At 39.1% G+C, this 27,539-nt stretch overlaps 1 protein-coding gene across 7 annotated transcripts in view; it reads left to right on the top strand.

The window, feature by feature from the left end:
* UBP1 (upstream binding protein 1) overlaps positions 1-27,539 on the top strand; it is a 72,635-nt gene that overhangs the window by 18,476 nt on the left and 26,620 nt on the right. For all 7 annotated transcript variants that reach the window (XM_084987618.1, XM_084987616.1, XM_084987617.1 and 4 more), the window contains 4 exons: positions 7,101-7,252; positions 23,230-23,306; positions 26,782-26,887; positions 27,331-27,437. In XM_084987618.1, coding sequence (XP_084843744.1) covers positions 7,101-7,252; positions 23,230-23,306; positions 26,782-26,887; positions 27,331-27,437 — 442 coding nt within the window. The remainder of the gene's footprint in view (positions 1-7,100; positions 7,253-23,229; positions 23,307-26,781; positions 26,888-27,330; positions 27,438-27,539) is intronic.

Here is a 27,539-nt window from a genome sequence, read left to right as displayed (position 1 = left end):
GTATGAATAACAAGTTTAAAGTTTTTAAAAAATTTCTTGACATAACTTTTTATTTTTTTATTATTACTCAATGAATTTATTACATTTATAGTTGTACAGTGATCATCACAATCCAATTTTATAGGATTTCCCAACCCACAACCCCAGTGCATCCCCCCACCCCCAAACTGTCTCCTTTGGAGACCATAAGTTTTTCAAAGACTGAGCCAGTATCTGTTCTGCAAAGAAGTTCATTCTGTCCTTTTTTCAGATTCCACATGTAAGTGATAGCATTTGAAGTTGGTGTCTCATTGTCTGACTGACTTCACTTAACATGATAATTTCTAGGTCCATCCCTGTTGCTAAAAATGCCGTTATTTCGTTCCTTATAATGTCTAATTAATATTCCATTGTGTATATGTACCATATCTTCTTGATCCACTCCTCTGTCGATGGACGTTTAGGTTGTTTCCATGTCTTGGCTATTGAAAATAGTGCTGCAATGAACATTGGAGTACATGTGTCTTTTTGAGCCATGGTTTTCTCTGGATAGATGCCCAGGAGTGGGATTGCTGGTTCAAATAGTAGTTCTATTTTTAGTTTTCTGAGGAATCTCCATACTGCTTTCCACAGTGGTTGCACCAATTTACAATTCCACCAACAGTGTAATAGGGTTCCCTTTTCTCCACACCCTCTCCAGCACTTATTGTTTGTAGACTTTTTGATGATGGCCATTCTGGCTGGTGTAAGGTGGTACCTCATAGTGGTTTTGATTTGCATTTCTCTAATAATGACTGATGCTGAACATCTTTTCACGTGTTTTTTGGCCATCTGTACGTCTTCTTTGGAGAATTGTCTGTTTAGATGTTCTGCCCATTTTTTGATGGCGTTGTTTGTTTTTTTTTGGTATTGAGATGTAGGAGGTGTTTATAAATTTTGGAGATTAATCCCTTCCTTGTCAGTCTCTTCATTTACAAAGATTTTCTTCCATTCCAGGGGTTGTCTTTTCGTTTTGTTTAGGGTTTCCTTTGCTGTGCAGAAACTTTTAAGTTTAATTAGGTCCCATTTGTTTATTTTTGTTTTTACTGTCATTGCTCTTAAGAGATGGATCTGAGAAGATGTTGCTATGGTTTATGTCAAGAGAGTGTTTGGCCTATGTTTTCCTCTAAGAGTTTTACAGTGTCTGGTCTTATATCTAGGTCTTCAATCCATTTTGAGTTTCTTTTTGTGTATGGTGTTAGGGAGTGTTCTAATTTCATTCTTTTCCATGTGGCTGTCCAGTTTTCCCAGCACCACTTATTGAACAAGCTGTCCTTTCTCCATTGTATATTCTTGTCTCCTTTGTTGTAGATTAGTTGACTGTAGGTACATGGGTTTAATTGTGGGCTTTCTATCCTGTTCCACTGATCTACATTTCTGTCTTTGTGTCAGTACCATTTGGTTTTGATGACTGTAGCTTTATAGTATAGTCTGAAGTCAGGGAGCCTGATTCTTCCAGCTCCATTTTTTTTCTTTTTCAGGGTGTCTTTGGCTATTCTGGGTCTTTGGGCTTCCAAACAAATTTTAAAATATTTTGTTCAAGTTCTGTGAAAAATGTCCTTGATAATTTGATAGGGATTACATTGAATCTGTAGATTGCCTTGGGTAGTACAGTCATTTTGATAATATTAACTCTTCCACTCCATGAGCATGGTATATCTTTCCATCTATTTGTGTCATCTTTGATTTCTTTCATCAGTGGCTTGTAGTTTTCAGAGTACAGGTCTTTTGTTTCTTTAGGTAGGTTACTCCTAGGTATTTTATTCTTTTGGATGTGATGGTAAACAAGATTGCTTCCCTAATTTCTTTCTGATCTTTCGTTGTTAGTATATAGAAATGCAGTCGATTTCTGTGTATTAATTTTATATCCTGTGACTTTGCCAAATTCATTCATGAGCTCTAACAGCTTTCTTGGTAGATTAGGATTCTCTAGGTATAGTATCATGTCATCTTCAAATAGTGATAGTTTTACTTCTTCCTTTCCAATTTGGATTCCTTTTATTCCTTTTTCTTTTCTGATTGCCATGGCTAGGACTTCCAAAACTATGTTGAAGAGTAGTGGCGAGAGGGGACATCCTTGTCTAGTTTCTGATCTCAGTGGGAATTCTTTCAGCTTTTCACCATTGAGAGTGATGTTTGCTGTGGGTTTGTCGTATATGGCCTTTATCATGTTGAGGTAGGTTCCCGTTATGCCCACTTTCTGAAGGGTTTTTATCAGAAATGGGTGTTGGATTTTGTCAAAGGCTTTTTCCGCTTCTGTTGAGAGGATCATATGGTTTTTATTCTTCAGTTTGTGAATGTGGTGTATCACACTGATGGATTTGTGGATATTGAAGAACCCTTGCGTCTCTGGGATAAATCCCTCTTGATTATGATGTACAATCCTTTTAATGTAAAGTTGGATGTGGTTTTCAAGTATTTTGATGAGGATTTTTGCATCTATCTTCATTATTGAATTTGGCCTGTAATTTTCTTTTTTGTGATATCTTTGTCTGGTTTTGGTATCAGGGTGATGGTGGCCTCATAGAATGAGTTTGGAAGTATCCCTTCCTCTGCAATTTTTTGAATTAGTTTCAGAAGGACAGGTGTTAGCTCTTCCCTAAATGTTTTATGGAATTTGCCTGTGTAGCCATCTGATCCTGGACTTTTGTTGGAAGTTTTTGTTTCTTTCTTTTTTTTTTTTTTTTTTGTCCTTTTGTCCTTTTAGGGCCACACCCGTGGCATGTGGAGGTTCCCAGGCTAGGGGTCTAATTGGAGCTGTAGCTGCTGGCCTGCGCCAGAGCCACAGTAAGGCAGGATCTGAGCCACGTCTGCAACCTACACCACAGCTCATGGCAACGCCGGATCCTTAGCCCACTGAGTGAGGCCAGGAATCGAACCCATATCCTCATGGTTCTTAGTCGTGTTCGTTAACCACTGAGCCAAGATGGGAACTCCTGTTGGAAGTTTTTTAATCACAGTTTCAATTTCAGTTCTTGTGATTGGTCCATTCATCTTTTCCATTTCATCTTGGTTTCGTCTTAGAAGATTGTACATTGTACTTTTCTAAGAATTTGTCCATTATAGGTTTTCCATTTTTTTTGGCGTATAGTTGCATATAGTAGTCTCTTATGATCGTTTGCATTTCTGTGATGTCTGTTGTTAGTTCTCCTTTTTCATTTCTAATGTTATTGAGACATTCTCTTTTTTCTTTTTTTTTTTCTTTCTTTTTCATCTTTTTGCCATTTCTAGGGCTGCTTCTGCGGCATATGGAGGTTCATAGGCTAGGAGTCTAATTGGAGCTGTAGCCACCAGCCTAGGCCAGAGCCACAGCAACATGGGACCAAGACGTGTCTGCAACCTACACCACAGCTCATGGCAACACCGGATCCTTAACCCACTGACCAAGGCCAGGAAGCGAACAGGCAACCTCTTGGTTCCTAGTCGGATTCATTAACCACTGAGCCACGATGGGAACTCCTCTCTCTTTTCTTAATAAGTCTAGCTAAGGGTTTATCAATTTTGTCGATCTTTTCAAAGAACCACCTTTTCGTTTCATTGATCTTTTCTGTGGTTTTCTTGGTTTCTATTTCATTGATTTCTGCTCTGATCTTTATGATTTCTTTCCTTCTACTAACTTTAGGTCTTGTCTGTTCTCTCTCTACCTGCTTTAGATGTAAAGTTAGCTTGTTTATTTGAGCTTTTTCCTGTTTCCTGAGGTGGGCTTGTATTGCTATAAACTTTCCTCTTAGAACTTCTTTTGCTGCATCCCATAAGTTTTGGAGTGTCATATGTTTGTTGTCATTTGCTTCTAGGTATTTTTCAGTTTCCTCTTTGATTTCTTCAGTGATCCATTGGTCGTTTAGTCTCCACGTGTTTGTGGGGTTTTTTTTGCAGTTTTTTTCTTGTTGTTGATTTCCACTCATATAGTGTGGTTGGAAAAGATGCTTGATATGATTTCAGTTTTCTTAAAGTTACTGAGGCTTGATTTGTAGCCCAGGATGTGATCAATCTTAGAGAATGTGCCATGTGCACTTGAGAAGAATGTGTATTCTGTTGCTTATGGATGGCATGTCCTATAAATATCTCTTAAGTCCATCTGGTCTAATGCTTCATTCAGGGCCTGTGTTTCCTTACTGGTTTTCTGTCTGGATGGTCTGTCCACTGCTGTAAGTGGGGTGTTAAAGTCCCCCACTATTATTGTGTTATTGTCGATTTGTTCTTTTAAGATTGTTAGCAGTTGCCTTACATATTGTGGTGAACCTGTGTTTGGTGAATATATATTTAAAATTGTTATATCTTCTTGGATTGATCCTTTAATCATTATGTAGTGTACTTCCTTGTCTCTTAAAACATTCTTCATTTTGAGGTCTATTTTGTCTGATATGAGTATTGCTACTCCAGCTTCCTTTTGGTTCCTGTTTGCATGGAATATTTTCTTCCATCCTCTCACTTTCAGTTTGTACATGTCCCCAGAAGTGAAGTGGGTCTCTTGAAGATAGCATATATATGGATCTTGTTTTTGTATCCATTCTGCCAGTCTGTGTCTTTTGGTTGGGGTGTTTAGTCCATTAACATTTAAGGTAGTAATTGATATGTGTTCTTACTGCCATTTTATGAATTGCTTTGGATTTGTTTTTGTTGCTCTTTTTTCTTCCCTTCTCTTGTTCTCTCCTCTTCTGGTTTGATGACTCTCTTTATTGTTGTATTTGAGTTGATTTTTCTTATTTGTTTGTGTGTCAATTGTAGATTTTTGGCTTGCAGTTATTCTGAAGTTTTGATATCTGAGATTGTTTTAAGTTGTTGTTCTCTTAATTGCAAGTGTATCTCTAGTATCCTGCATTTGTATCTTCCTCTTCTCAGGATTTCTGATTTTGGTGGCATAATTGTGCATGGACGATTTCATATCTTTACTATACATTTACTGGTGAGCCTTGTCATTTGTGGTATCTTTGTTTCCTGTTGGGGCCTTTTCTTTTCCATCTAGAGAAGTTCCTTAAGTATTTGTTGTAAAGCTGGTTTAGTGTTGCTGAATTCTCTCAGCTTTTGCTTATCTGTGAAGGTTTTGATTTCTCCTTCAAATCTGAATGATTACCTTGCTGGGTAAAGTAATCTTGATTGGAGGTTTTTTCCTTTCATCATGTTAAGTATATTATGCCACTCCCTTCTGACCTGCAGAGTTTCTGCTGAAAAATCTGCCAGTAACCTTATTGGGGTTCCTTTGTATGTTATTTGTTTCTTTTCCCTTGCTGCTTTCAGTATTTTCTCTTTGTCTTTAATTTTGGTCAGTTTGATTAATGTGTGTCTCGGTGTGTTCCTCCTTGGGTTTATTTTATATGGTACTCGTTGTGCCTCCTGGATTTGAGTGAGTGGTTCCTTTCACATGTTAGGGAGGTTTTTGGCTATTATCTCTCGGAATATTTTTTCTGTCTCCTTTTCTCTCTCTTCTCCTTCTGGCACCCCTATAATATGGATGTTGGTGTGTTTCACGTTGTCCCAGAGTTCTCTGAGACTCTTCATTTCTTTTCAACCTTTTTTCTCTTTTCTGTTCCGCATCCATAATTTCCACTCATCTGTCCTCCATCTATCTCACTAATTCATTCTTCTGCCTCCTGTATTCTGCTGTTAGCTGCTTCTAGTGAGTTTTTTATTTCAGTTATTGTATTTTGCATCTCTTCTTGTTTCAGTTTTATATCTTGTATCTCTTTGTTCAGTGTTTCCTGTAAGTTTTCCATCTTTGCCTCCAGTTTATTTCCAATGTCTTGCATCATCTTCAGCATCAACAGTCTAAAGTCTTTTTCCTGGAGGCTGAGAATCTCCTTATCGCCTAGCTGATTTTCTGGGTTTTTTCCTTTCTCCCTCATCTGAGTTAGAGTTCTCTGCCTTTTCATTTTTATAGGTTTTTGGTGTGGTGACCTTTTTAGAGATGGTAGAGTTGTAGCCTCTGTTACTTCTGGTGTCTGTCCCTTTTGTGGCTGAAGTCAGTATGGGGACTTGCTGTAGGCTTCCTGATGGGAGGGGCTGGTGCCTGCCCACTGGTAGGTGGAGCCTCTGGTGGGTGGGGCTTAGTCTCTGGATGGGATTAGGGGTAGCTGTGTGCCTGAGGCTCTTTAGGTAGCCTGTTTACTGAGGGGTGGGGCTTTGATCCCACCTGGATTGTTGTTTGCCCTGAGGCTTTTCAGTGCTGACTGACAGGTGAGTCCAGATTTTCTCAAAATGGCCACTTCCAGAGAAAGGCATGCTGCTGAATATTCCCGAGAGGTTTGCTTTCATTGTCCTTCCCTCACAACAAGCCACACTCACCCCTGTTTTCCCAGGAGGTCATCTAAGAACTGCAGTCAGTTTACTTTGCCCTGGGACCCATGCATGTGAAAGTCTGTGTGTGCCTTTTAAGAATGGGGTCTCTGTTTCCCCCAGTCCCTTGGAGCTCCTGTGCCATAAGCTCCACTGGCCTTCAATGCCAGATACTCCAAGGGCTCTTTCTCCCAATGCCAGATCCCCACATGTGGGAGTTTGATGTGGGGCTCAGAACTCTCACTCCTGTAGGTGAGTCTCTGTGAACCAGTTATAGTCTGTGGACCTTCCCACCCAAGGTATGGTGTTGCTTATATCACGAACTCGCCCCTCCTACTTCCTGATGTGGCCTCCTCTTTTTCTTCTGGAGTAGGGTATCTTTTTTAAGGTTTTGGGTCCATTCGGGTGGAGGTTGCTCAGTCTTTAGTTGTGAATTTTGATGTTTTTAGGAGAGAAGTTGAGCTCCAGTCCTTCTATTCCACCATCTTAATCCCATCTCTTGACATAACTTTTTAAAAAAGAGTACCATATATATTATTAGCTTAACTTCTTTATTAGTAGTTTAGACTTTACTAACTTTGAAATATTTCTTATTTTAATATTTCTGCCTATTTACACCCCTCCCCCCCCACACAAGAGATATGGGTTATTAAAACTACCTTTTGGGGGAGCCTGATCAGCATTAATAGTTCTTTTATTGTACATACCATTTCTGATCTTACATTTTAAAAGAAACTACCCCTAAATGTTTTTATATGCTAAGTATTTTAAGCTCAAAGTAAGGCCAGTGTTGATGTTTTGGTTTTCAGTGATGTCTTGGCATTGCCCATTTTCAAGCAGGAAGATTCCAGCCTTCCATTGGATGATGAAACTAAACACCCGCCCTTTCAGTATGTGATGTGTGCAGCAACATCACCAGCAGTAAAGCTACACGATGAAACGCTGACTTACTTGAACCAAGGTTAGTATGGCTGTGTCATATTTTGATATAAGAGTTTACAAAAATCCAAATAATGTTTTGCCATTGCAGCCTAGGTTAATGGTAGTTGCTTTATTTCATTTTAAATGAAATTAAGTTTAATTTAATTTTTGGCCGTACCTGTGGCATGTGGAAGTTCCCAGGCCAGGGATCGAACCTTTGCCACAGCAGCTGCAGTAACAATGCCAGATACTTAACCCAGTTCAGCACAAGGGAATTCTAGTAATGTTTCAGTAATGTTTTAAAATTAGATTATTTTTCTTCAATTTTACAACTTTAGTTAACAAAATTGTAGGAATTTTACTGGGAGCCAGCAAAGCAATAATTTGTGGAAATTCATTTGCCTAAAGAGGGCCTGTGGCCCGAGATTTATTACAGAATTTTTTTTTAGGCAAAATCCAAAGGAGGAGCCACGAGGAAAGGATGTCAGTTATTTTTAGGAACAGTGATTTCAATTTGGGAGCTTGAGAGTGACTCAGAAGTTCAGCTATCAAGGAACCTGGTCTTAGGCATAAAGGAGATTTGTGCTAAGAATAGATATAAGCTGCACCAAGGTGGAGTCTGTGGCTAAAGTAAACTGTCTGGAATCTTGTTTACACCTAATGGAATACTAAATTCTGGTAATATGAAAGCCAGAGTGGGCAGAATGGAAAATAGAGATGTGGGGGTAGGATTTACCATTGGAAAGAATAAAGGATTTTCTTTTTTTTTTTTTTTTTTTTTGAGGTGTTCTCAGCAGTTTGGGCAGTAGCCAGTGTGACTTACTGGTGTAGAGAAAAGTATTCAGTCATGCAGGAATTAATTTGTTGGATACCTATACTGAAAGCATGTTGGATGTTTTTAATGGTTTTATAACAATAAAAAAGAATTGAATATTTTCATTTTTATAAAGTATTACATACTCAGTGTTGAAAAGTTAGGTAATACCTAATTTTAAGGGATAAAACTGAAAATGGATTTCAGTTGCAGCCCTTTAGGAGAATTAACATCCTAGGTATGTTTCCTTGTTTGTATATATATTTTATTTCAACAAAATGGGAATTAACATCTATTCACTTAAAGAGTTCCCGTTGTGGCTCAGTGGTTAATGGACCCAGCTATTATCCATGAGGATTGAGGTTCAATCCCTGGCTTCACTCAGTGGATTAAGGATCTGGCATTGCCGTGAGCTGTGGGGTAGGTTGCAGACATGGCTCGGATCTCAAGTTGCCGTGGCTATGGCATAGGCCAGTGGCCACAGCTCCTATTTGACCCCTAGCCTGGGAACCTCCATATGCTGCCGGTACAGCCCTAAAAGACAAAAAACAAAAAAAATCTATTCACTTAAGATTGTATTATGCTTGTTTTTCTGTCATTAAGTAGAATCTTCAATTCCTCAGACTTTTTGAAAGCTGCAGATTTTAGACTGTTTATTATTCTGGAATGTGGAAGAGTAACTTATTTCTTACTTTTTATTTGAAATAAAAATGTTAGAATTCATGAAGTTTTACTTCAGGTAATTCTAATATGTAGCCTATGGCAATACTTCAATATTGGTGTTAATATTAATTTAGGATTTGTTTGGGTGGGCATTCAGTTATTTAAGATTTAAGGTTCATATTTAAAAGAACCTTACTTAGGAGTTATATGATAATCTGTGTTACACATAAAAGTATCAGAAGGAACAATGTAGAGACAAGAATATTCACTCCAGCTTTATTTCTAATGCCAAAAAAGGGAAATAACCTGGATTTCTTTTACATAGGGGATAGTTGAATAAGTTCAGTCCTTGGTCTGGGGACTGCCACATGCAGTGGGTGAGACCAAAAAATGACATGAATGAGTGTGTGCGTGCATGCGTATACACACACATACACACACATACGTATACACACACACACACACACACACATACATATACCTTTCCTCTATTTGAAGAATATTGTCTTTCTTTTGGCCTGGGGAAATATCCATAACTTATCATTATTATTATTAAATTGGATAAAGACATTTCATACTGATAAAAGTTGTAACCCATCATCTTTAGTGACAATGTATTGGACTTACAGTCACTGAGTGCTCACTGCATATGAAGTATTGTACTAAACACTATGCGTGTGTTATCTTAGTTCGCATGGTAAACCAAGGAGAAGTTTACAGATTTTAAAAACTGCAGGTTAAAGCAGTTGATAAATCTGCTTAATGTCAATTTGGTCAGGCTTAGATTAAGAAAAGAATTATTGAAGTATCTACAGTAGTGTTCATAAATCTTAAGTGTACAGTTCATCCCATTGAACATACTATTAATGTCCAGTATTTCCTGTACCCTAGCAGACTCTCTTAGCTCCCCTCCTCAGCTGACACTCCAGGTTGCCTGTAATCAGTATAATAAGTACAGGTGATTTTCTGGCACTTGGCTCTGCTCACTGCAGTATTAATATTAATGATGAGTATTTTCTTAGTTGTAGAATTATGTTAATTTACCTCTTAATTTCTCCCAGCCTTTTAAGAAAAAAAAGTGAACTGCATATGTAGGCTGCATTTTTGAAAACATATTTCAGTAATCATTAAAAACGTATTTGAGTGGTACAGTGGTTTAAGAATGCAGCATTGTTGCTGCAGTGGCTCAGTTCACTGCTATATACAGGTTCAGTCCTTGGCCTGGGACTTTAACATGCTGCAGGTGAGACCAAAAAATTCATTTGAGTAATCATAAAGGAATTCTACTTTTATATACCTTTTAAAAAGAAATTATACTTTAAACTTAGATGAATATCAAATAGGCTTGTTTCCTAGCATTACATTTTGACAAAAAATTTTGAACATAAGATTTTTTTGTAAATCCTCTAAATTGTTTCAGATTTTTAGTAAATGTATATTTTTCTAAGGAGAGGATCCATAGATTTTTTTCTAGATTGAGGCTAGGTTTGAAACTGAGATGTTGCTTGGGTATCATTCACCCCACCTCTTTTAAGTTGATAAAGTAAACAAAGGTCACAACTTAGTGAAGTATCTTAAACTGATCACACTCACTTATTAAAAGGAAAACATTCTTAGTAGTGCATATTCAAAACTGTATATGAAGCTCTTCCTGAAATAAACAGTGTAAAGAGAATCAAGCATAGATATGGAAAATGAAATTCAGGCTTGATTGACTTTTTTATCCTGGAATTCCAGTAAAATTCCATGAATATTTTTTAGCTGGAGTGACATTGCCATGGTAGATTCTTACAAAGTATGTAAAATTGGTCTCAGTGAAGCATTTTAGTGTAGTAACGTCTGTGCATCATCTTTGTTAGTGTGACTGTTGAGTATTGGTATAATTTATTCTTTAGTCTTCCTGTTTTGGGAATTGGGTTTTTATTCAGATTTGCTCATGAGTTATTAATTTTCTTATGCTGCTCCACCAAGGGAAAATGGCAGTATTGCCTTGTTTATCAAAAAAGGATACAAAAACTTTATGAGGAAGGGATTAGATAGGGCACTTGAAGTTGTCCTTTATCAGTACAGATTTTAATTCCTTTTTTTTTTTTTTATATATTTTTAGGGCCGGTACCCTCAGCATATGAAAGTTCCCAGGCTCGGAACTTCCCAGGCTGGAGGTCAAATAGAAGCTGCAACTACCAACTTATGCCACAGCCACAGCAATGCCAGATCCAAGCTGCAGCAGCTTGTGTTAACATGGGATCCTTAATCCACTGAACAAGGCCAGTGATCAAACCTACATCTGTATGGATACTAGTCGGGTTCTTAACCTTAAGCTACAATGGGAACTCCAGATTTTAATTCCTTTTTAGACTTCACATTCCTTCCAATAAATGAGTGGGAAATTAAGCACTTTTTTCTCACTTGGAAATAGCAGTGACAGTTAAGGAAAGCACAGTTATCCACATTTTATTATATTAAAGATTTAGAGGGAGTAATTTCTCCTAGTTATCTTTTAGATTGACCATACTTTTTGTAGAGTTAAATCCAGAGCTTTCTGATTCCAAATCTCTTTCTTAACCACCAAATCTCTTACTAGAATAGTTCCAGTGTTTTCTAAATTTTCAGTTAATTGTCACTATTTAAAATTTAACAGTTTAAATAGATATACATGGTTCAAAGTTCAAAAGGTATGGAAGTGTGTATAATAAAAACTCTTCTTGGAATTCCCTGGTGGCCCAGTGGTTAAGGACTTGGTGTTGTCACTGCTGTGGTGCAGGTTTGATCCCTGGCCTGGGAACTTTTGCATGCCTTGGGCTTTGCTAAAAAACAAAACCAAAAACTCTTCTTCCCAGTTACCTAGTTCTGCTCACCTCAGGTAGCCACCGAATTAGCATCCTTTTTAGACACCTAAGAATCCTGTAATCTTATTTTAAGTCAGTCTTTGTGTAACAAAACTATTGTATAATACTTTATTCCAATAAGCTAATTGGTTCATGTAATGACTGAATTATACGCTTAAGCAAAGTTATAGTGAATTTAATGGTCTTGTCACTAAAGGATGAAATGTAGGAGTTCCTATCGTGGCTCAGTGGAAACAAATCCAACTAGTAACCATGAGGTCTCAGGTTCAATCCCTGGCCTCGCTCAGTGGGTTAAGGATCTGGCATTGCTGTGAGCTGTGGTGTAGGTTGCAGATGCAGCTCAGATCTGGCATGGCTGTGGCTTTGGCCAGCAGCTATAGCTCTGATTCAACCCCTAGCCCAGAAACCTCTGTATACCATGGATACGGCCCTAAAAAGACCAAAAAAGAAAAAAGAATGTAATGCAAAAGAGAACTTCCGTCCCTGTAGGTAACTATATATGCCTGGTAGAAGCTGGCACATGTAGTTACCAGTGAAATAGAACTGCCCAGGATATATGCCCTTTCTGCTGCATATGGGATGTCCTTATGCATGTTACTCAAATACCTTTTTTTGTTCCTCTCAAATGTTTCAGTTAGTTATAGGGACTAACTGATTGAAATGTGGTTTTTCTGCATGAGCAGTGGTTATCAAAAGTCTCTGTGGTTAGGCTGCCTGTGTTTATTTTATTTTTATTTTTATTTTTTGCTTTTTAGGGCTGAACCTGCGACACATGGAAATTCCCAGGCTAGGGGTCCAATCGGAGCTGCAGCTGGCAGCCTACACCACAGCTCACAGCAACGCCAGATCCTTAACCCACTGAGCAAGGCCAGGGGTTGAACCCGAAACCTCATAGTTCCTAGTCGGATTCATTCCTGCTGCACCATGATGGGAACTCCCACAGGCTACCTGTGTTTAGATCCCATTCCACTACTTGCTAGCCTGGGCAATTTCCTTAATTTAATACCTCCTCACACAAGGTGGTTGAAAATTCAGTTAAGTTAATGTATGTAATGCATTTACAAGGTGATCAGCACATAGGAAGCACAACACTAGACTTTGCTGCTGTTGTTATTTAGTAGCTTTAATGAGTTCTGGTTGTACTAGAAGACCAAGTAATTAGACCTTGGCTGACATGTTAGTTTCCAATTACTGATAGATGAATAGTTTTTACAAATAGTTAGAAAACAACCCTGGGACTAGACACCTATGTAATGACTCAGGAATTTTGCCAGGTTTGTTGGCAAGTATGATTCTAGTCTTTTAAATAACCCTGTAGTAGAGTTTTGAACTGTAGAAATAGCATATTTGCACTGTCTGGCAACTGTGGCAGGCAGAATAATGGTGCTCCAAAGAAATCCATGTCCTAATCCTCAGAGACTGTGGATGTTTTTACCATATATAGCAAAAGGCACTTTACAGGTGTGATTTAGATAAGGCTTTTGAGATGGAGAGATTAACCTGGATTATCCAGGTGGGCCCAGTGAAATCAAAAGGATCCTTAAAAAAAGTAAAAGAAGTGGGCCGGATAGTCAGGGGTCCGAGGGAAATTTGGAGGTGCTCTGTGCTCTGAAGATGGAGGAAGGAAGATTGTAATGAACCAATGGATGGAGGCTACCTCAAGAAGTAGGAAGGAGTTCCCTACGTGGTTCAGTGGTTAATGAACCCGACAAAGATCCATGAGGATGCCGGTTTGATCCCTGTCCTTGCTCAGTGGGTTAAGGATCCAGCCTTGCCGTGAGCTGTGGTGTAGGTCACACACGCGGCCCAGATCCTCCAGATCCTGCGTTGCTGTGGCTATGGCATAGGCCGGAGGTTGTAGCTCTGATTTGACCTCTAGCCTGGGAACCTTTGTATGCTATGGGTGTGGCCCTAAAAGGCAAAAAAACCAAAAAAAAAAAAAAGAAATAGGAAAAGGCAAGGAAGTAGATTTTCACCTAGGGCTTCCAGAAGGAGTGCAGCCTGCTGACACCTTACTTTTAATCCATTTTGGACTTCCAAACTCTGGTGCTGATAATAAATTTATATAGTTTCAGCCACTGCGTTTGTGGAAATTCATTACAGTAGCAATGGGAAATTAACACATCAGTCAAGGCGAAAGTATGCTAGGTGGGTGATCTCCAGAGTGATGCAGAATGAGGCACTGTTTTGTATCAGAGCGGTTTCAACAGTGTAGCCATCATTTACTCTTAAGATTTTAGAAAAAACACTGCATCATACAGTATTGCCTCTAGCTTATCTCTGATGGCCCAATCAAGGCTGGATCTTGAGATGGGCGTCTAATGAACCCTGGGGCCTTGCTTGCTTTGTGTGTGTGTGTAAATGTGTGCATTTATGTATATTCAAATATATGTGTAATGAATATATATGAACATAAGTGGATTTGTGGAGCATATGTGTGTTTTGGAGCAAGAACTCTTCTAGACTGTTGCAAGATTTATAATGTCAAAAATGTTGACTAATGAATTTCTGTCACTTGCAAGGGAATCATAATTTATTTTAAACAGCTTTAGATTGACTTAGTTCTTAATTTTAACATGGTTATTCCCAGGAGAATGTCCTGAATTCTTTGTGTTGGAAAAAATACTGACTTACTAGATATTTGTAGCTTTACCCAAAGCAGTGGTTCTCCAACTTTGGCATGCATCGGGATCACCTAGAGGGCTTGTCAAAACATGATTGATGTGATTTATGAATCAGTAGGCCTAGAGTATGGCTGGAGAATTTGCATTTCTGACTCGTTTCCAAGTGATGTTGATGCTGCTGCTCTGAGGACCATGCTTCAGCTTTTTATTACTCAAGAGTATTCAGGCAAATATATGAGCTTTGCCTCAGTACCACCACTTACAAATGGATTTTCTCAAAGGATTGATTGACATAGGTGGGGCTATAGCCATTCTTTGGCCATAGCTTGGTCATTCCTAGTGGCCTCCCCTTGAAGGTCATGGCTCACCTTCTGCTTCCTGGACAGCTCTTGCCAAAGAACACTTGCCATTGTGTGTAACACCATAAAAGAAAAAAAAAGTAACTTCCGTGTAGTCTTTATATCACCCAGGTAGAAATTAGAACAAATTTCCCAAGTTGTGTGATGCCTTAGAGTGTCAGTTTTTGTACCATTTTGAACAGTAAAAGTACAGAGTTTAAAAACTGTCTTTGAGTTCCCATCGGGGCTCAGTGGTTAATGAATCCGACTGGGAACCATGAGGTTGCCGGTTCGATCCCTGGCCTCACTTGGTGGGTTAAGGACCCGGTGTTGCCGTGAGCTGTGGTGTAGGCTGGCGGCTACAGCTCCGATTAGACCCCTAGCCTGGGAACCTCCATATGCCACAGGTGGGGCCCTAGAAAAGACTAAATAAATGAAAAATAAAAACTGTGTTTGTATTTTTCTGGTTATGCTGTGCAGTTATCCTCTGCTCTGAGGTAATGAGAAGACTTAAGTCTCTGACTTTGTGGAGTAAAAAACTGGTCCCAACATGGAGCCACAAGAAGAGGCAGTAAGCAGCTGGCTCTCCCTTTGAGCAGGGATCCAGCTGCTGCAACAGCTCCAGCTGAATCTCTGATGCTTCCCCACTGTGATATGTATGAGTGAGACTTCTGATCTTAAACACTTGATTTATTTCAGGTCATTTTATTGCTGGTATTAGATCAGGAATACCTGTTGATTTGGAGGCGAGATTCTACCTCAAGTGTCCTCTGTTAATTAAACAATATTAGCTACTTTGCAAACAAGCTTTAGATCCTAGAAAATAGCATGTCTGTTGGGTTAAAAACACTGTCAAGGAGTTCCCTTGTAGCACAGCAGGTTAAGGATCTGGCTTTGTCACTGCAGCAGCCCAGGTCACTGCTATGGCATGGGTTTGATCCCTGGCCTGGGAATTTCCACATGTTGCAGGCATGGTCAACCCCCCCCCCCCAAAAAAAAAAAACCTTTTAATTCTTGAAGCTTCAAAAAAGAAAATATGGGTAGTTCCTGTTGTGGCTCAGTGGTTACAGCCCCAACTAGTATCCATTAGGATGTGGGTTCGATCCCTGGCTTTGCTCAGTGAGTTAAGGATCTGGCATTACTGTGGCATAGGCCTGCAGCTAAAGTTCCAGTTTGACGCCTAGCCTGGGAACTTCCATATGCCATGGGTGCAGCCCTAAAAAAAAGACAAAAAGTAAATAAATATATATATAAATAAATGAAAACCATTTTTTTTGTTAATATCATTTTACACCTTAGTAGATTTCCCTGAGGCTGGCTTTGGTTCTTGTAAAAAGTTTTGTATTAGGACCTTGGAGGTAAATGCTTTAATATTACCTGAAGGGAGTCTGTCACATCTTGGGCTCCATGGTGCTCTGGAGTGCATCTTAGACTCTATATTCAAAGTTGGGTGGGAACATGAACTCATACAGTTCTATTTTTCAGGGGTTTATTTTTGTTTGTTTGTTTGTTTTGCCACAGCTGCAGTCATATGGAAGCTTCTGGACCAGGGATCGAACCTGTGCCACAGTTGTGACCTATGCTGCAGGTGCAGCAACACCAGATCCTTAACCTGCTGCGCCACATAGGAACTCCTGTTTTTCAATTCTGTCAGTGCTTTTGCTTTTCTAAGCCAAGAAAGGACTAAAGTCCAAATTCAAAAGGTAAATTCAGAGGATAAAGCTAAAAATAAGACAAGTAACTCATAGAATATTGTATGCAGCATGTGCTAACTTTATACTTTCTTGGTAGTGGGACCTTTTTTATATTTCAGTTAGAACCTAGACTAATATTTTGGGAAGCTGTGTTATTAAAAGAATTAAGGGGAGTTCCCGTTGTGGCGCAATGGTTAACGAATCTGACTAGGAACCATGAGGTTGCGGGTTCGATCCTGCCCTTGCTCAGTGGGTTAACGATCCGGCGTTGCCGTGAGCTGTGGTGTAGGTCACAGATGCGGCTCGGATCCCGCCTTGCTGTGGCTTTGGCATAGGCCGGCGCTACAGCTCCGATTAGACCCCTAGCCTGGGAATCTCCATATGCTGCAGGAGCGGCCCAAGAAATGACAAAAAGACAAAAAAAAAAAAAAAAAAGAATTAAGGAAGGGAATCAAATAGAAGGAGAAATTAAACCAATCAAAGTCTGGTAGTTCACTCAATGGGTATTAACGTTGCATAAAATTGTTGGTGGGGAGGGATTTTTAGTGAGAGAGTCAGGATAAAACTGAAGAAGGAAGAAAACTAGGACATAGATAGTTTCCAATAGGGAAATCATTTTAGACATAATAAGTGTTTCAGCGCCTTAAAACAACAACAGCAACACTTGCTTTTGATTTTAGAAGAATAAAAAAATCTCTAGGGCTTTATTTAATAGTAGCAAATCCTGAGATACATTTGTGGAAATAGATTGAACTTTCTTTTGAGCAATATTTCTGTGTTTATATAGAAATATCCTAAGGTTGAGTAGGAGAAATAATACAGAAGAAAATAGGAATATTGAGATTTCTTCCTTTATTTGTTTTTTGTTGTGGTTTTTTTTTTTTTTTTTTGGATCCTGAGAATTTTGAGTTTTTGAGGACAAGATAATCCTGGTAAGAGAAGTTCTCCCTCTTTCCTTGTCCACTTGATCCATCTCCTGTGTCACAGGCTGCTTTTCTTTAGGTGATTTTCAGATTTATAAGTGAACTTTATTGTCTACTTGGATATCCAGCAGGTATCTCAGACTTAGATGTGTGCAGTTGCACTGCTTGATTTCCTCCCTCAGATCCTCCTTGTGATCTTCCCCATGTCAGGAAATTCCTTGGTCAAAAATCTGGACTCACCCTTAAGCTCCTCTTTCTCTCCCACTTTAATACACCAGAAGGTGTGTAGGCCCTACCCTCAGAATCTCTCTAGAGAATGACCATCTCCATTCCTACTGTCGTTTGATGGGAGTGAATATTTTCCTTTAGCCTAGACCTCTGAAACTGATGAATTCATGCTAACCTCATAGGTGAAAAACCATTTCAGTATGGCTTTAACTCGAATTTGTCTGATGGAGGTTGAATGTCTTTTTTTAATTTTAATTTTAATTTTTTTTGTCTTTTTAGGACCGTACCCATTGCATATGGAGGTTCCCAGGCTAGGGGTTGAATCGGAGCTGTAGTTACTGGCCTGTGCCACAGCCACAGCAACACGGATCCAAGCTGTGTCTGCGACCTACGTCACAGCTCACAGCAGTGCTGGATCCCAAATCCTACTGAGCAAGACCAGGGATCGAACCCAGGTCCTCATGGATACCAGTCAGGTTTGTTAACCACTGAGCTGCAACAGGAACTCCTTGAATGTCTTAATATGTTTATGAATTATTGGCTTTTCTTTCTGTTGTGTGAACCACATGTTCATGTCATTTGCTCAGTTATTTTATTCTAGGGTTGTTGAGTATTTGTTAGCAGTTTTGTACGAGTTCTTTTCTCTTTGGATGAGGGAGTTAGCCCATTGTGTGTAATATGAGTTGCATGTATTTCCCCTCTTGCTAATAGAATCCCAGAGTTGAAGGATGCAGTATTTAACTTAGGTACGGCCATACTACCTTTCAGAAAGACTTTTTCAGATTATATTTCCCCACATTTTATGTGCTTATTTTTTCCCCATCTATACCCACTTGATTGATTGATTGATTGATCTTGCTTTTTAGGGTTGCACCTGTGGCATATGGAGGTTCCCAGGCTACGGGTAGAATCAGAGCTGCAGCTCCCAGCCACAGTCACAGCCACATGGGATCTAAGTCGTGTCTGTGACCTACACCACAGCTCATGGCAACACCGGATCCATAACCCACTGAGTAAGGCCAGGGATGCAACCCACATCCTCATGGATACTAGTTGGGTTCGTAACCTGCTGAGCTGCAACAGGAACACCTGATTTTTTTAATTAAACTGTTTTGTGTTGACCCGATAATCACATTTTATTAGTTTTTGTTTCCTAAATTCTTGAGGTTGAGTATAATTTCAGGTATGTAATGTGTATTTTTCAAAGATATCTATTCATTTGCTTAATTTTTAAAATTGTTTTGTTTTTCTCTGAGTTCAGATCTGTTGTTAAATATGCTGCAGATTTAAGGTTGTAAGTTTGATTAGATCCCGTTTTTTTATTTATTTGTTTTTATTTCTATTGCTTTGGGAGAACTGTGCTGATAAACATTTGTAATTTACCATTACATCAGAGAAATCTTTTGCCCGTGTTCTCTTCTAGGAATTTTATAGTATCATGTCATGTTTAAGTCTTTAAGCTATCTTGAGTGTATTTTTCTACTTGGTAAGGGTGTGTCCTAATTTCATTGATTTACATGCAGCTGTCCAGTTTTCCCAGTACCACCTCCTGAAGAGATTGTCTTTTTCCCATTTTATATTCTTGCCTACTTTGTTGAATATAATTGACCATGGGTGTCTGTTTATTTTTAGCTCTCTTCTATTCCTTTGATCTGTATGTCTGTTTTAGTACCAGTACCACACCGTTTTGATTACTAACATTTCATTGTTCCCAGTGTCTAAGTCTTTCATCTCCTTGGTCAGGTTTATTCCTAAATTTTTTTTTTTGGTATAATTAAAATTTTTTCATATTCATTTTCTGCTATTTCATAGTGTCATGTTTTCTGCATATAGTGACAATTTTACCTCTTCCCTTCCAATTTGGATACCTTTTATATCTTTCTCTTGTCTGATTTTCTGTAGCTAGGACTTCCAGTATTAATTTGAATTAAAGTGGTGAGAGTGGGCATCCATGCCATCATGTCCACATTTTAGCAGGAAGGCTTTCAGCTTTTCTCCATTGAGTATTAAATTGTCTGTGGGGTTGTCTTAAATAGCTTTTGTTATGTTGAGGTATGTTCCCTCTGTACCCACTTTGGTAAGAGTTTTTAATCATGAACGGCTGTTGAATTTTGTCAAATGCTTTTTCTGCATCTTTTGAAATGATGGTGTGGTTTTTGACTTTTATTAATGTGGTGTATTACATTGATTTGCTTTTTTTTTTTTTTTTTTTTATTGGCTGCTCCCACAGCATGTGGATGTTCCTGGGCCATGGATCAAACCTGTGCTACAGCAGCCACCCAAGCCACTCCAGTGACAATGCCAAGTCTTTTACCTGTTATGTGCCACAAGGGAACTCTGATTTGTGTGTTTTGAACCATCCTTGTGAACTTGAGATGAATCCCACTTAGTCATGTTGTATGATTTTTTTTTTGTTATGTGTTGTTTGATATGGTTTTCTAAAATTTGGTTGAGAATTTTACATCTATATTCATCAAAGATATTGGCCTGTAGTTTTCTTTTTTGATGATATCTTTGTCTAGTTTTGGTATTAGGGTGATGGTTGCTTCATAGAATATCTTTTGGAGCATTTCCCTTTTCAGTCTTTTGGAAGAGATTGAGAAGGATTGTTGTAAGTTTTTCTTTGTATGTTTTATAGAATTTGCCTGTGAAGCCATCTGGTCCTGGACTTTTGTTTGTAGGGAGATGTTTATTTAGTCTTTTTAGGGCTGCACGCATGGCATATGGAAGTCCCCAGGCTAGGGGTTGAATTGGAGCTCCAGCTGTTGGCCTTTGCCACAGCCACAACAATGTCAGATCTGAGCTGCATCCTGTGACCTGCACCACAGGTCATAGCAATGCTGGATCCTTACCCATTGAGCAGGGCCAGGGAAAAACCCATGTCCTCATGGATGCTAGTCAAGTTAGTTAGCACTGAGCCACAATGGGACCTCCTGTCTCAGAGTATTTTTAAATTTCCTTTTTGATTTCCTTGTTGACCCATTGGTGTTTTAGTAGCATGTTGTTAGTCTCCATGTAATCAGTTTTTCTCATTTTTCCCCCTGTAATTGATTTCTCCTTTCATGCTTTGGTGGTCAGAGAAGATGCTTGGAATAATTTCTCTAGTCTTACTAAATTTGTTGAGGTTAGTTTTGTGCCCTAGTATGTGGTTAATCCTAGAGAATGTTCCATGTACACTTGAAAAGAATGTATATCCTGGTATTTAGGGATGTAATGTCCTGAAAATATCCATTAAGTCTCACTGTTCTATTGTGTCATTTAGGATCTCTGTTGCCTTAATAATTTTCTGTCTTCAGGATCTGCCATTGATGTGAGTGGGAGGTTGAGACCTCCTATTATTATTGCATTCCCATCACTTTCTCCCTTTATGCCAGTAGTTTTATGTATTTGAGTACTGCCGTATTATGTTGATGATCGTAATATCCTCTTCTTGAATTGATCCTTTTATCATTGAATAGTGTCCCTTTATCTTCTTTATGGCATTTAAAGTCTATTTTGTCTGATATGTGTACAGCAACCCCTGCTTTCTCATTGTTTCCATTTGCATGAAATATCTTTTTTCATTGCCTCCCTTTCAGTCTGTGCGTGTCCTTTGTTCTAAGGTGTGTCTGTAGGCAGCATTTTGTAGGCTTTTGTTTTTTAATTCAGTCTACCACTTTGTGCCTTTTGACTAGAGCTCTTAGTCCATTGATATTTAAGGTAATTATTTATACATATGCATTTATTGCCCTTTTAAACCTTGTTTTCCAATTGAGTCTACATTTCTCCTTTGTTCCTTTCTGTTTCTTCATTTGGTTGGATGATTTCCTTTTATTTTATGCATCTGTCCTTTTCTTTTTGTGAATTTTTTGGTTTTGATTTGTGACTGCCTTGTTTTTTAAGTATGTTAACTCCTTCCTATATCTGCTATATCTGCTTGGTTTAGGTTGATAGTCATATAGGCTGAAACACATTTTAAAAGAGTCTACATTTTCCTATTCTCCTTCTGCACATTTTATGATTTAATATCCCTTTTTACATCTTCCTGTTTATCCTTTGCTGTTTATCATCACTTTCACAAATAGGTTTTTGTTTTCTTTTTTTCTTTCTTTCTTTCTTTTCTTTTTTTTTTTTTTTTTCTTTTTAGGACCTCACCTGTGGCGTATGGAAGTTCCCAGGCTTGGGATTAAATTGGAACTGCAGCCGTTGGCCTACACCACAGTTACAGCAATTCCAGATCTGAGCCGAGTCTGTGACCTACACCACAGCTCATAACAATGCCAGATCCTTAATCCGCTGAGTGATACAAGGGATCAAACCCACATCCTCATGAATACTAGTTGTATTCCTTTCGACTGTGCCGCAATGGGAACTCTGGTCTTGTTTTTCTCCAGCCCCCTCAGACTGTTTCCACATAGCCAGCCCTAGTCTTCTCCCAGGCACTGACCTCTGAAACCTGAGCCTTAGCATCATACCCCACCCAAGTGTCTCAGGCTGAGGTGGTTTGGCGGAAATACCAATAGATTGTGTAGCTCTCTCTCTCTCTCTCTGCTTTGCCCTCCTCAGACTGACTGCTGTGCTTTTCTCTGAGGCTTTAAGGCTCTCCCTCCATTCTGGCTGATCTCCCCTCCAATCGGGACCTCCCAGTGTGCTGAGTCCTTTCCTTTTTCATAGCTCCCTCTCAGGAGTGCTGCTGGTCCTTATCTTGATTCCTTCTTTTCTCTCTCTCTCTTTTTTTTTTTTTCATTCTCCTATTGTCTTATTCAGTTATGTGGATGTTTCCTTGCACTTTCTGAAAGTCTGAGATCTTCTCTCAGCATTCATAGATACTCTGTGAGAATCTTCTACATGTGGATGGAGGGTGTAATTTTTTTTGGATGTGTGTGGGAGAAGTTGAGCTCCACCTCCTACGTCTCTGCTGTCTTGATCTGGTTCTCTAATTTTCTGCTTATCAAATTATACTGTCATTTTTATTATTTAATGACATAATCCAGAAATCATTTTTGTGGATTTGGAACATATTACTTACTTTTGGCAGCAGCTTATTTTCCTAATTAAGTAGATTGGTACATGAATATCTATTTGTGTTCTTTTATGGACCCTAATTGAGCAGTGAGAAAATGTGATTGGGTTCATTGGACACAAGGGAGAAAGCTCCAGGTTTAAAATTTGACCTTGACTCACACAAAAACCTGTTCATAAATAATCCTAGCATCATTATCATAAAAGCCAGAAAGTGAAAACAACCCATGTGTCTATCAACTGATGAATGAATAAACAAAATGTGCATTCATTCAAATAATTTAGCCATAAATAGGAAAGACTGACACATGCTACAATGTGGATGAACCTTGAAAACATAATGGAAAAGCCAGCCCTAAAGATCACATGTTGTGTGATTCCATTTATATCAAGTGTCCAAAGCAGGCAAATCCTGACAGACAGAAAGATTGTTTGCAAAGGGCTTGGGGTGGAAGGATGAAAAGGACTGGTCATGGTGTGAGTTTTCTTTTTGGTGATGAAGATGCTCTAAAATTAATAGCAGTCATGGCTGCATAACTGTGCATATACTAAAAACTAATCGTATGCTTTAAAAGGTAATTTTATGGCATGTAAGTTGTAGAGCTATTAATGAAAGATTGATCTCGGATAATGCATTTATGCAAAATGAAACTATAGAATGAAAGACTTATGGTGGAAAGTAAACTGACCAAGGAACTCTTCAGTCTTCTTTGATGGTGGAAGAAGGAGACGAGGTGATTTGCCAGGAAGAGAAAGGTCAACCTGAATTTGCTTCTCTAGTAATTAACATTGAGTAATAGTATGTTTGATGGACAGTTGAATTTTTGTTACACAGTGGTATATTTTATACGGATTGTTTCTGATACATAATTTTTAAAAATAGGTCAGTCTTATGAAATTCGAATGCTGGATAATCGGAAAATAGGAGATGTGCCTGAGATCACTGGGAAACTGGTAAAGGTAAGGATGATCTCTTTACATTCATAATTATACTGCAGTGACTAACAATTGTAGCAGTTTTGCTGCAAGAGTTTTGTTTTTGGTTGCAGGGGTTATTAAAAAAACTTAATTTCACGTGAACGAAGTAATGGCTGTTTCTATGACTTTTTTTTTTTTTTTTTTTTTTTTTTTTGGCTTTTTAGGGCCGCACCTGAGGCATATGGAAATTCCCAGGCTAGGGCTGAATCGGAGCTACAGTTGCCGGCCTACACCACAGCTATAGCAACGCAGGATCTGAGCCACGTCTGTGACCTACACCACAGCTCACAACAACACCAGATCCTTAACCTATTGAGCAAGGCCAGGGATCAAACCCGCAACCTTATGGTTTCTATGTGGATTCATTTCTGCTGCGCCACAGTGGAACCCCCAAAACTCTGACTTTTTGAGCTGTTTTTGTTTACTCATCTGTAAGATAGGGATTACAGCAATTACTGGGTGAACTAAATGTAAAGGCCTTCTGGAAACAAAGTACTGTGGAAAAGTTAGTTGTAGCTAAGCTGTGGGGGTAGGGCACCTACCACCACAACAGAAACTTTGCTTCTCTTTAAAAGTAAAAGATAGTGGTGGGGGGAATACGAAACTTTTAAAAATCCTGTAATTTCACCTTTTAAAATTTCAAGTAAAATGTGAAATCTCTTTACCCTGCTGGTGTATCTGAGTAAAGAAGTCAGTCATTCCAGGTTTAGGAGGCTTGGCTCTTCCTTTAGGGTATGTCTTCAGACCATTCCCGGCCCCTCAAGTCTGCCTGCCAGACAGTGCACAGTAAGTAGCATTCACAGTGCAAGGGGTATACTCTTTTTTTTTTTTAAAGAGTTACCCCTTCCGCACACGGCAGTTCTCTGGCTAGAGGTTGAATTGGAGCTGCAGCTTCTGGCTTACACCATAGCCGCAGCAACATAGGATCCGAGCCATGTCTGTGACCTTCACCACTCACAGTTCATAGCAAGGCCACTGAGCAAGGTCAGGGATCAAACCCACATCCTCATGGATATTATTAGGGTTTGTTACCGCTGAGCCACAATGAGTTTTCTGTCTTTGTTTTTGGCTGTGCCTGCAGCATGCAGAAGTTCCCTGGCCAGGGACTACTCAAGCCACAGCAGTCACAATGCTGAATCCTTAACGTGCTGAGCCACCAGGGAACTTAAGGAGAAATTTCTTTTCTTTTCTTTTCTTTTTTTTTTTTTTTTTTAGGGCCACAACTGCCGCATTTGGACATTCCTAGGCTAGAGTTCAAATTGGTCCTGCAGCCACTGGCCTATGCCCCAGAGCTGCAGCTCGGGATATGAGCCACATCTGTGACCTACACCACAGCTCATGGCAATGCTGGATTGTTAACTCACTGAATGAGGCCAGGGATCAAACCCACATCCTCAAGGATACTAGTTGGGTTCGTAACCCACTGAGCCACAAGAGGAACTCCTCAAGGATGAATTTCTTTTGTTGTTGTTGTTGTTGTTGTCGTTGCTATTTCTTGGGCTGCTCCCGCGGCATATGGAGGTTCCCAGGCTAGGGGTTGAATCGGAGCTGTAGCCACTGGCCTACACCAGAGCCACAGCAACGCGGGATCTGAGCCGCGTCTGCAACCTACACCACAGCTCACGGCAACGCCGGATCGTGAACCCACTGAGCAAGGGCAGGGACCGAACCCGCAACCTCATGGTTCCTAGTCGGGTTTGTTAACCACTGCGCCACGACGGGAACTCCAAGGATGAATGTCTTAAAGATCACATCCTTCTTCAGCTAGAGGATCCTTACAATACTCTGCAACCATCCAGAGTTTAACCTCCTGGCCCCATCATCTTTGACTCTGCTATTGTAGGGGAGTCTTAGGGATTGAATGCTGATCAAAGATGCTTTGGAACTTCTTGATGTGCTTGATTAATTCAGTGATCCGCTTTCTCTGCTTATTCTGTTTCCGTCTTATTGTTAGGTCCCTTTTATCTGTGGCTGGTTCTCTAGGGTTATTATCCCCTTTTAGTGAGAACTTCCAGATAACAACTTTCCTTTCCAGTATCATTTAGGAGCTTTTCTTTTATATCTTGCTATTTCTTAACTGTGGTCCTTCCTTCATATTCCTTACTGTACTATCTTAGTCTGGCCTAGGATGGGGTTCAGTAAAGCCCTTAAATTTAATATCTATATTATCATACTATTTTCATCTGAATTCATGCATTTGATCTGGTTCTTACTAAATACAGAAGAATCAAATCATCATGACATTTTCTGTGCTGCACTTTCTTGTGAGAGATCAACCTGCTGGTGAATATGAGCCAGGAGCCACCACTAGCCCAGGCACCATCACTCTGAGGACTTTGTGGCCAGTAGGCAGAGTTGAAGTGGGTGCCGGAGGGGAAAATGGGCATGGATCAGTGGCAACTGTGCCTTTACAGGCATCCACGTAGGTCCCAACAGCTGACCTGGTCTCTTTTTAAATTGTTTCAAATTAAAATATTGCTACTTTTAAGTGGTTCACTTCAGAATATTTATCAGCTGTGTTTTGGACAGCATTTGGCAGGTGAGGAAGGCAGGGACACTCAAGTAGTATTTAAATGTATTGCTAGCAAGTTATTTCCTGTTCAAACCAGCAGAGAGTCTGCTGGAAATAAGATTATTTTATTGCACCATAGTCTGAGAAACAGTTATTTATAAATGTGTCAGAAACACTAATTAGTGCAAATCTGGTATCTGACTTTTTATCCTTTTCCTGGAATGAGACAGTAGTTGGCAGCCCAAACCTGCCAAAGGTGAGAGGGGCAATGGGTAGAGAGCAGAGAATTGGTCTTGAGTTTGTGGAGCAGAGTTAAAGCCTTCCCTAGGAATGGACCTGAGTGTTTTGGTGAAGTTTTTTACCTGTGTTTTCTCTGTTTGTTTTTCCTTTCTTACCTCAGATAACATCATTTAGAGGTTAAACAGTTGAGGATGGATTTTGTATATAGATTCTCTTTTTAGGGTGGTGGGCAAATCCCCCCTCCCCCAGCAACACACACTGTCTTTTGAAAGAAAGTCAATTTTTATTGTTTTAAATGAACAGTTTACCATTGTGCCTTGGGTTCCGTCTCTGTTTATATACTACCTTTTCATTTTAGGAATTTCTGTCTATACTGGATATTTTCTTTATCGAAATATAGTTCTTACTAGTTTCTTAAGGACATGTACCTTAATTTGAATTACGATATCAGTTTTTTAATAAAGATTTGCCTTAAGAAACTATTTTATTTGGTCTTATTATTTTTGAGTTATAATTCTTTGCACCAAACGATTGTACCATAACTCAGGTGTTCAAGAGCAAAACAGTTCACTTAGAAAATGTTGAAAGCAGACTTTGTTTTTGTATGCATTTCTGTTATAGACTAATGCATAGGAAGTGAAAAACACTTCCCGCTTTTTAGCTGGAACAATTTAAAAGTGCTCATTTCTCTCACTTATCCCATAGAGCATCATAAGAGTTGTATTCCATGACAGACGGCTCCAGTATACAGAGCATCAGCAACTTGAAGGTTGGAAGTGGAATCGCCCAGGAGACAGACTTCTTGATTTAGGTACAAGTGGCCATCAGAAGACCATGGAGAGATGAGGGCAATTCTTTGGCTGTACCTCTTAATACGTTAGCACCACATGTAATTATTTGGAGAGATTTCTGGTGTTAGCAGATCCTGTGTGCCTTGAGTTGTTTCATAGTTAAAAGTGAAAGTGGTTTTTGGTGCTTAAAAAAAGTGAGCCAGGAATTTTATGAATTTGAAACCATTAATTTACTTTTTGATTGGCACCATCCATCATATTCTTAAGAAAATGGAATAGAAACCACGGTGGGATAAATTATTATACACATTAGGCGGGTTTTGATGTTGAAGTGATTGACCATGGAGAACACTGAAGAAAAAAGTTCAGCAGGGAGGTATTATAATTTCATTGGAATATAATTAAAGTAGGTTGTAATGTTTTATTTATTCGAGTTTCTATGTCACTTCTTTTTAAAATACAGATATTCCAATGTCTGTGGGAATAATTGATACAAGGACAAATCCAAGCCAGTTAAATGCAGTTGAATTTCTGTGGGATCCTGCAAAACGTACATCTGCTTTCATTCAGGTTTGGATTTTTACATTATTAGACACATTTGGAAAGCCATGGGTGAGATGGAATTCTCAATGCATGATATTTTCTTTAAATGCTTATTTGTAAGCTATCTTG

Source organism: Sus scrofa, chromosome 13 (genome assembly GCF_054392235.1).
Source record: "Sus scrofa isolate SSC_HxYL_T2T_F1_AM1 chromosome 13, Sscrofa_HxYL_maternal_Yorkshire_Landrace_v2.0, whole genome shotgun sequence".
Classification (NCBI taxonomy): domain Eukaryota; kingdom Metazoa; phylum Chordata; class Mammalia; order Artiodactyla; family Suidae; genus Sus; species Sus scrofa.
The sequence above is the reverse complement of the archived record's forward strand: the minus strand, read 5'-3'. Positions and strand labels throughout refer to the sequence as shown.